A 10,739-nucleotide genomic window follows, 5' to 3' on the forward strand; every position below is an offset into this window, starting at 1 on the left:
CTGCGAAGACGGTGGTCGATAATGGCGTCCAGCAGTAGGTCCTCGAGAGTTCCTAGAAATGGTCTGCGACCACCACCTTTTAGCCGCTTTTGGTATGGTTGAGCACTCAAAATCTCGTCTCTGTTGCGCTATCACTTTCGAAATGTGCAACACTCTACTCTTTCTTGCGAAAGTGAGGCGCCCCGCGACTCGGCACGCCACCACCTTGCTCGCCGATCCACTTGATTGCCTCCTGCTTCTTTCCGAGCTCCATTGCTTAACGCATGGTCGATTTCAAAATAACGGCCCAATGCTAAGTTGTTTACATCGGCCTTTTATACGAAGAGATCTTTTAATCGAAGCGGTCTTTTATTGTCGAAAATTCGATGGGGGCTTGTAATAGTAAAAGGTCTTCTATTCGTAAAAATCCGTTACAATTGTACGAATTTCATTTGTGTTATTGTGAAAATCTAGTGCGAAACCGAGAATTCCTATCATAACTTCATGTATATTTTATAGCTTTGCTTGTTCAAAAGTAGAAAGTGATTCTATCTGGACTAATACTGAGTACAGTACGTTTTACCTATCTCATCATGAATCAGTCTTTATTACCTGACATGCGGCTAGCAGCTCACTTAAACCACGAGACTCTCTTTGACGGAGTCCGATCATTTTTTGATACACGGGCAAGGCAGAAAAGAGGGTCATTTCAAAGTCCCGCAAGACGAGGATATTCAAAGACATAGGGTTCAAATTGCAAATTGTTTAAAGTGAAGGGCAGCTAGTAGTAAATATGAAGAGCAATGTATATATTACATCAGGCAGGTGGGTTGTAAAGCAAGCTCTTGCATTTTGGATGGTGAAACCTGGCCCAACGCGGCACATTACAGACATGTGCTCATAGATCAAGCGTCAAAATATGTTGCTGATGATAACATGGGTGACCAGTTTGTTACGTCGTCGCAGCTTGACTTACTGAGCATTTTTTAGTTAAACTTATAAATCAAGGTCTTAGGATACGTTAAAAACTCCTGGGTATGCAAGTTGGACTGAAAGGATTATTTTGATACATCATGGATTAACATGGAAGTCTTGGCGAACTACTCGCGCAATTAGGTTTGTTCACTAAACCCGACAATATTGGCCATTGAAAACGATAGCGATAGAAATACGACCGGATGCAACTGCTGAATCAAGCAGTATGAGGACTTACAGTAAAAGGATTTATAGCTCTGGTGGGTATCTTGGCTAGACGCGAATGGCCAGATATAGCTTGCCGGTGCATAAGCAATAAGAACCCCCGATCGGTCGGTAGTTAACACTAAAAAGTCTCAAAAACGATCTCGAGACAACGAAATAACATGCGGAGAAGCAAGGTAAACAATTAAATCTGCTGCTGAAGCTACACGGTCTTAGCGGTATCAATGGCCAAAATTTACATCTGGCTATCAGCCAGTTCATCGTAGAAGTTGTATCGTCAGCAGTGGATACCATTGTTTATAATCCGTCGACATGTAATTAGCTAGGAAACTATATTGAATTGCACTGTGTAATTAAAAGTGAGTTTCAATGTTGCAGATCAAGCGCGAAAGACAGACAGACAGAGATCTACTGAGTTGCCACTTTTGCTTTAAAGTCGAACCGTACTCGGCTTAGCAGTCAGACAACATCATTCTGCTATGCCAGCCGTCGTGGCCTTAGATGCTCGCATCCTGATACACCAAACACCAGTGCCATTTTACACTAACAGTTTGTCACGCAAAATGGGGTCGCACGGGTGATTATGCAATATCGTGTCGTTCGGGTCAAGGTGGTCTCTCAGCAAAGTGTAAGCTTTATTGTTTAGAATTAAATGTGCTTACGTCGATTCTGTTCGAGTATCCTTCGCAAATTGAGCATGCCGACTACGCCTTAGTCAGATAGTGAGGGTGAAGTAAGTCACCCAACGACACACTATGCTATCTGTGTCCTTTGATGGGTCGGATGGCTATTCATAGCTCATTTCGCATTTTAACAGCAAATTTGCGGCAATCTATGTCGAAGTGGATTAGCGTTCAAAGAAACGAATGACCAGTCGCTCGTTTGGTAGGCGTTGAGGTTTATGTTGCAAATCTCCCATTAGCCACATATGAAATAAGCTACTAGCACAGCTGGCGCCAAAACCAAAGCGCCTCCAGCTACGATAATTCGATGGCAAAAAATAGCCGGGCAAGTCTAATCCAGATGCCGGTGGAAAAATCGCCGACTCTTAAAGAGCTTTCTATGGCTAGATCACTTTTGTGACAGGTAAAATACTGTGACCTTGTGTACTTTACCCTTACGTATTTGAAACAATTGTATCAGTTGCAATACGGTACAATCGAAAGAAAATCAAAATGCACTTTGGTGAGATTAAAATTACTCAAAGATATCTTAACATCGGATTATATGAAAATGGTGGAATTTTGTAATGAAAGAGTCGATGGGCTGCCAGCCGTACATCAGACAACAGAGACCATTTTGCGAAAAGAGATTATTTGCGGATATTTTCGTACATTATCATCCTAAATATACGTTTTCTTATGTCAGCAAAGCAAAGAAGGCGCCCTGTTACGGAAGAGCCTCACAAATTCGCATTGGTGAGAAGGCGCCTTGTTACAGAAGAGCCTCACGAATTCGCATTGGTGCGCGGTCCAACCTTTGTACGTTCGCTAACACAGACGCATATTGGCAAATCTTTCTCTATGCAAAGTGCACGGCGATCCTTTTGTGTGCCGCCTTCAGCTAGGAAAGATCAGAACTCTCTTCCGTTGAACAAGTACGATAGAGATGGCCATGGATACTGCCTTTCATCAAACAGAGCGGTAGGACGCTATAGGATGCTATAGTCGATACTACTGTATTCTATAGCAGATGTACGAGTGTTTGCTGTGTCTAAGTTGGCTTGCTGCGTGGAGTCAAAGATCCCATCCACCCGTCCAGTGAAAAAGAAATTTTTGAACTACGCTCGAGACGAGTACGTATATGAACGATCGGTTGATCACAGCTATCTCATTTAAGGAGGGTCTCTGCACAGTTGCGGCTCGCGCCAAGATCGGTCGTGCAGCAGGGCTTCCGAAGCTCTTTGCTTAGAGAAAGCTAAGCTTAGGTCGCCGACCATACGTTCTTTCCAAGAACCAGTACTAGTGTAGCGGATCGCAATTCGCTACTACGAAGTACTAAAGCCTTTCCAAGGCAAACGAACACTTCTGTTCAAAAAAAATGTATTTAATTGTTTCAGTTGCGGCAAGCCCTAGCTTTTCCGAATTAATATAATAATACCTAATTACTATAGCAAAACCTAATTGATATAGTAATATGCACGACTACTGGCAATTCTGCCACGTGGTGGCTTCTTGTTACAGTGTAGTCACGCCACTGTCTGCTTACACTTATTTGTATAATACACACCTATATTCGGTCGCACAATTTTGTGCGACCTGCTCTTTCTTACAAGGGCACGTGTAACCTCGTTACATGTTGGTTATATCTAAGATCTATTAAAGATCAGTGAAATTCGCGATTAATCGAAAACTCATCTTCAGTTTAAAAGGGTCGATCAAGCATGATTTTATGACTCTATGAGAGCACCAGTGGTGATGGATCTCAGCCAGGCTGATTATGAAGGATGCAATGCAAGATGAGTAGCCTATAAATATCCGCGGGCGCTATACCGCCGGAAATGTCGAACACTTATGTATCTGCATGAATTCTCCACACTCGATTGAGGTGAACAATGAGTTGATCACCCATTGGGAGCCTTCGACTAATCCTTCTAGGAGATATTTCGAGTCCTACTAATTGCAGAGCGGCCTACTAACAAAATCTGAGCTCAACGGTACATCGGGATATGTGGAGAACAATATCCTAGTATGTCGATACTCTTAAATAGAGTAAAGGTTTATAATTCACTTATCAGACGTGAAAATTCATCGACCGGGTTGAGTGAAGCTCTACCAGATTCAAAACATGTGCAACTATGTACGATTCCATAAAGTTAACGACAGAGAATAATACGCGAGGGGCATTGAAAATTCCAAACACGAATATTTTGCTTATAATCAATTGTAGGAAAGTGAATGTATACAGATACTCAAATCTGGTGTATAACCTCAACATCAAAAGTTAAAGCCATCAGAAAGAATGTATTTTTAATAAACATTAGAAAGAAAAGACAAAATTTGTGCTGGATAGAAATCCGCTTGTCATGCAATCGAAAAAAAAAATCTATCAAACGAAAGCCATGCAATTTTTGGAACTAAAAAACATATAAAAAATTTACTCGCAAATACTAACACGTGCCTCTACAGGTGGAAGAGATGCAAGCAATGCTGGCTGTAAACAAACACTCTCCAGCAGCTGTGGAAACATGTCGAAGAGTCGGTTTTTTTTGGTTTCATGGTTATGATGGCATGGGATGCGCTTTGGTCGTATTCCTGGTTTAGACATTGAATCCAGGTATGTCCTCACTAAGACGTCAAGATCCATGAAAAGACTATCATTCAGAAGCTTTGGTAAGTCATGAACCTCAAATCAGCTTGAAAGCAAGCAGCTTTTAACACAAGCGCGAAGTTGCGATAGCTTTGGTGCAATGCATGGAATAATTCGAGATACTAGCACTAATGTCACGTAGAACCTTGAACAAAGCTCATGGAAGCTGTGAGCCGCGGTTAATAAGGATACACCCTGTTGAGACGAATAAAAACATTATTGAGCTACGATCTTTAGAATTCACCATTATTAAGATGAAAGAATGCGACCGTATCTCGAGGTCTTCAGGAAATGTCCCTATTGAAATGGATTGGATCAGCTCAAAGTCATGTCCAGGACAATTTGCTGAGATCACAATCACGTTGTCCTTCAAAGACACTTTGAACAAAGTGAGCGCTCAACAAGCATCCACTGCGCCGAAGTTCGCCTCGTTCATATCATAAACAAGTGCCTGCATTCATGCACATATCAACTTCTCGCATGCTACCTAGAAAGGTACTGCCACTATGGACGACGAGAGCTATATTTGCGAGGGAGTCGAGGTGTTCGCTGATAAAAACAGTCACGTGTATCTCATATATCCAGACCCGGTAGCTTTTCCTTACAAAGAGCCATCTCGCAAAGCCGTTCCCTGCCTATGTGATTCTTCCGAAGATGATGCGCTCTCTACGCTTTGCCTCGCCACAGCACCAGCTGCTCACTCCATGTTGTACTCTATGACGAAAGGTAATACGGCACACTGCCTCGGCGTATACAATGACAAATGACATTTTAGTAAGTTGGACTTGGTTTAGCAAGCTGAGTTTACCCGTAAACATGCGCAAGAGTCTCAGCAGGACTTTAAATAGGGTGGCTTTGGGAGAAATCACGTAATGATTAAGAGATCTCTCATTCGGGGGTCACACGCCGCGATGGACACCATGATGATTGTGCATGGGAGCCCAACGAAATCTCAAAAGCTTGTTTGAGAGCGCTCCTGAGTTATCATGTCGTTATATTTTGCGAGTGCCAGAGTAGAGGCTGGGTAAACCAGCTCTCTTCATGACGACCGTACCGTAGTAAAAAAAAATTTGGCAAAAGTGCCCCAGAGTTACCTACTCGATACATCGCCTCATCTGCCTTGTATATTTAACATTCAGCTTCAGTGAAGCAAACATTCTACCAAAGTGTTGTCCGAAACTTCCCTTTGCAAGGAACAGCAAAAGCATAAATATTTAAGTGAACGCTAATCACGTCCATTTTTTTGTAATGAACGGTACTCGTCATCTCCACGAGTGGTCAAGTCTCAAAGATGAGATAAAACAAGGCCTCGTTCGCCTGACGAGAAGCGTGTTGCACTTCGCGGCCTGTCTAGTATCCTCCGAATTTAAGGACGGCGATTGGCTTAAGTCGTCAGCGTGTTGCATTTCGCGGCCTGTCTAGTATCATCCGGGTGTAAGGTCGGAGATTGATTTAAGTCGTTACAGGGCATAAAATATTGGAGTAACGGTATCCCTACACTTCATCAGAGATTGATTATGTCCCGCCGGCCCACTAAACATGAGGATTAGGATGCTCATATAGCAAGCCGATCAAGTACGATATCCCCTATCTAACTCCCGATGACTCTTCAGATTGAGCTTCGGCGGGTGACCGAGTCTGACAATAGTCGACGTTTGAATTATATCGCTGAGCTTCACAATATGACCGACTGCACTAAGGTGCCACAAGTGGTTCAGAGCTGGATAGCTGCTATAGATCAAGAGGTGGTTCTGCAAATAGATTACTACTCTTCGAAGAAAGCGCTTCGCATCTGATGCACTGTTAGACCGGGTTCGTGATATGGCTTCACTAAGCCCTCGTTGAGCACAGAGTGTTTCCGCATTCTATTTGAAATATTAAGATTGTACCATAATCCCTTTCTGGTCACGAACGTATATTAGACTGCAAATATTGCACTTGAAGTTAATCTAATTGCGTCAAACGTTTAATACCATTTCATCGGCTAAAAGCTGATGCGTGTTATGTCTGCCTCGAATATCTGCATGTTGCTTTTGCACATTTTGGCTCTTAGCTATACGTCGCCTACTTGGCTCATGACGCTAGATCTGAAATCCTCAGTTTCTCCTCCAAAGTATGGCCAGGCTGATATCAGTAATTAATATCGTACCACACCCCTTCTTCCAACAAGTCAATGCCACTTTTGAGGCGGCATCAAGTAGGAAGCATAAATATTAAATAGAATAGGGCAGAGTTTATAGAGATGAACACTGCGCTGTTTGACGCAAATTCAGTGTGTGCAAGCAATATGGTCTCTTTACGCAAGGTCCTCGGAGAATATCCGCCACAACTCGCTAAACATGTTCCGACAAATCATCAGTCTAGAGCTGCTCATCGGTAAACTTTTCAATCTGATATCATGTAAATGAACAGTTTGGCAATAAATTCCTGTAAAGCGTGGAACTTGGCTCAAAAAAATGGTCGTCGGTTAAACATGTTTAAGAAAAATCTCGTCAATGATCAGCTTGGCTGTAGCCTCATCAGTAACGATGTCACTGACAGCAATGATATGACTCCTCCTGCTCAGATGGTCCACAAAGACCACAACACCGGTATTAGATAAATGAACGGCCAATTTTCTGCGGGAATCGGTATAATTGCCTTAGGCGCCGACGCACGTGGTGAGCATTTGGCCCTCTGACGAATTATGACTTGAGGTTTCTGTTTATCTATTCATTCATGGTGAGCCGCCGATGCCGCAAATCTCTATGTCTTCTCACACCAATGTAATGTTAACAGGTGCCTTGTTCAGTTTGTAATGGGCCATACATAGCCATTTCATGCAGGTTGATCTATCACCTTCGATATGCATTGTGTGGACAAATTATTAAGGAATTACAGTAGGACAGATTCCACATGCACATTTGCCATCACTTGATGATTATTCGATTGTTACTCATTTGCTAATCAAGTACAGAGTGTGCGCATTCATGCACTATTTAATACAGAATGATGGTTCGACTCGGGATTCCACACTGGTGGTGGGATCGATATGTCTTCTGAGTCGCGCAAGCCAAATAATTACCGATGAAATGTCAAAGAAGACGTCAAGTTCCAGTTTTTCAAGGTTTTCCTGGGTGTAAGCTCAGTGTGCCCAAGGTTCTTGATTTTATGTGTATAGGGTTCCATATATATAGGCCTGATACATGTAGCCTCTAGAAGATTAGTGGTTTTATTTGTGTAGCTCTGAATAAACATAGTCTCATTTTAATTCAGTTACAATATTACCGTATTTTTATTAAGCCTACCTCTCGAGTGCAAGCGCGCTTGCCATGTTCGTAGCTGTCTCGTATAGCCTTTTACACGTATTCTGTACTCGAAGTCCTCACGTGACCACCACACGTTAAGTGTCGAGTTGGTCAAAAGTGCAAACCTCGAGACACTTATTAGCAGCCCAAAGGCGCTATAAACGCTGCAATATTATGAATACAAAGACTATTTGCAAAGCTCACTGTAGACACGAGCTGCTTCTGATCCATAAGCTGTACGCGCTGTGTCGTCGGTACGCTACGCCTCATTCGTGACATTCGACAGCCTATATGCCACATAAAGCAAAAGCGCATCCGCCAGCATATAGACCCTAAAAATATTCAAAAACGAATAGATCAATCTTTGCGATAGGTAAGTGACAATGTCGCTGTGCGCAACGACGCAACGTCTGTATAGAGCACAGTAACCTTACAGGCAGGACTAGCTCGATGTTAACAAAAGCATACTTTAATAAATAGCTCCTCCTCGAAACCTATACAGTCTTCTTTGCTGTTTGAAGCTAGCAGGATTAAAACGCAATAGTGCGTTCGAGTCCATTTTTATCGAAGTAAAGCACAGCCAATGACTATGGCGGGAGCATCACAAGCGATTCGTCTAGACGAGTTTATTTCGTGGATATCGTCACACATAACCGCTCTTACCCATTCCACTCGAAGTAAATTATGGGACTTGTAGTCAATCTTCTCCTTAAAATACAGTTTTGAGATCGAAATATAAAACAAATATTTCATTACTTCTTTTCTACCTTTGGAGCTTGGCTCAAAAAATAGTAACTCGCCATAAACATTTTGGACAATCACGTGATCTGTGACAAAACAATCGCACCACTGTATCCATAACAAAATGCTTCAGCTTTCTCGCAGAGAAAAATATTACTTTTTGAAACTTCACAATAAGAGAAATGTATAGTACTCACTGTCTTTACCAGGTCATACCTCGAATGATATATTATCTCGAATCCAGGTTCAGGGCAAGACGACGTTTTACACTATCAAAGCCACAAAATGTCACAGGAAAGAACATAGATCCTTCGGCACTTTGATTAGTGTTCACGTAGCAAGACGCAAGAGTCGATATATCCATTGCTTCCGCGTGCTGCTTTATTTGGGTAACTTCGACTTTAATTCTATTGTCTGGATTGCGAAGTTTAATTTGATTTATTTATCTGTTGATAAATTTGAGGGTGGCTGCTAGCATCAACGTCCTGGGCTTTGTAAGCCAGTTAAAATTCCTGATAGATTTAGGAGTGTCGTGTAATTACGCACGTATATTGTGATCAGGATGACCATATCTGGAACACTTGAGACTAATCGTGTACTCAAAATGTGCTTTTTTGCCTTTAGTTGGCCTTGTTGTTCGTGGACTCTGCCGGACGACGACACAATCACTGGGCTGAATGGCGACTGCCTTGGCGCGTGATTTGCCTGAACCAAACGTGCCATGACAACAGCGACATGATTCGTCGGCTTCATACAATCTTTGCTTAAGGAGATTTATCAAACTCTTTGTTGGTGACGAATACATGTACCATGCTTAGACTATTGAGCTGCAATTATGCACAACCCAGACGTAGTTATTCTATACAAAAATTATTGAATACATCTGCTGAATTCAGAACAACACTGATTTTTATACGTATTGGAATAAAATCTGATTTACCAATCCATAAATGATTTTAGAAAGGACAAGTAGCTAAAATGGGGGATATAACACTATCGCCTTTCTGACTTATTGCAAAGCTCATGAAGCCAAGTAAAGTACTATCCGACAAGATGAACTTCCTTACAGGAGAGGGACGTGGGTACGAGGGCTGCTAATCTTGCCACTATACATTACGGAGGGCTTTTTGATTGCAAATAAGGAAGGAAACATTTACCATGAGCCAAAGTTAGCAAGGGCAAAAAAGTCCTAGCTATTAAAAAAATATCACTATCTCGGTCTTGAGCGTAGCGTACAAGTCCATACTTTGGTGCGTCAGCGATTGAAAGGTCGCAAAATCAAAGGATTATTTATGCGAGACCCCGTTGCATATGGTAGCACTTACAGTCAAATCGACTGAGTCCAAAAACGACCATATTTTCTGTGAGGTAGGAGCATAATATTTTTTCCTTTCATGTTATTGGAACAGCAATACATGATTTACAAGCTTTTTCTTTTGTTGACTCCAAGTAATTGCAAAATAAGCGATCCCAGGTCAACAATCGGTAATTGATCATCGGAAGGCGTCCATGAGCAATAAAACTGCGCTTCCGGAACAAACAAAGCAAGCATAGGCAGGCAACCCGCGGTGGGGCCACTTTTGCTAAGCTTCCAGCCCATTGAGGCAGGGACAGAGGGAACCTATTGTATAAGAAAACTGAGAAGGCCATCGGCCAACTCCTAATACATCGCACTAGTGGTCTTCCAGCCAGGAGGTCGGGCGCAAAAAAGGGTGCTTATGTAAAGTATCGTTATAAAAGAGTAATTCCAAAACATGGAAATTGTTGCGAGTGCATACACTGCCCAACCAAGCGACCTTGAGCCATTAAATTTTGCTCATTCGTCAAAGGAGGCAAATAATTAGTGGACTATGTCCAGAAACTCGCAAAGATGATCGTTGAGGTGACAGTAATGCCCTGATCCAGAAACGCTAATGATAATCTACTTCATAGAGGCTATCAATGCATGAGCAGCCAGCACCGAAACCTTCCGCATCCGACTTACCTCACTCGAGGAATGTTGAACTAAATAGGTGGCCCGATACGCTACCTCTGCGCAAAGTGCTGCAAATGTCAGATAGGAAGGAAGGACCTGGTAGTTTGAAGGTAAGTTCCCAAGAACTTGTTAACTTCTCTCAAATCCTTGATTTGTAAGATATTCAGTAAGTCAAACAGCTTGTTCACTGAGTCGTCATTGGTCCCAGTGACCAATAAATCATCCACGTATATTCCTACGAGTAATAT

The 10,739-nt window shown here is 42.3% G+C and overlaps 2 protein-coding genes across 2 annotated transcripts; both read right to left on the reverse strand.

Annotated features, from left to right (window-relative positions):
* Positions 1 to 3,912: 3,912 nt before the first annotated feature.
* PHALS_00879 (uncharacterized protein) lies at positions 3,913 to 4,368 on the reverse strand (the record flags this gene model as incomplete). The annotated part of the gene is made up of 2 exons (XM_024730633.1): positions 3,913 to 4,096; positions 4,280 to 4,368. The coding sequence occupies 2 exons, from the start codon at positions 4,366 to 4,368 to the stop codon at positions 3,913 to 3,915; spliced, it is 273 nt and encodes a 90-aa protein (XP_024580891.1).
* A 5,568-nt stretch (positions 4,369 to 9,936) lies between these two features.
* Positions 9,937 to 10,322, reverse strand: PHALS_00880 (uncharacterized protein; the record flags this gene model as incomplete). The annotated part of the gene is made up of 2 exons (XM_024730634.1): positions 9,937 to 10,137; positions 10,305 to 10,322. The coding sequence occupies 2 exons, from the start codon at positions 10,320 to 10,322 to the stop codon at positions 9,937 to 9,939; spliced, it is 219 nt and encodes a 72-aa protein (XP_024580892.1).
* Between the last annotated feature and the right edge of the window lie 417 nt (positions 10,323 to 10,739).

Source organism: Plasmopara halstedii, assembly GCF_900000015.1.
Source record: "Plasmopara halstedii genome assembly, contig: Scaffold_1211, whole genome shotgun sequence".
Classification (NCBI taxonomy): Eukaryota; Oomycota; class Peronosporomycetes; order Peronosporales; family Peronosporaceae; genus Plasmopara; species Plasmopara halstedii.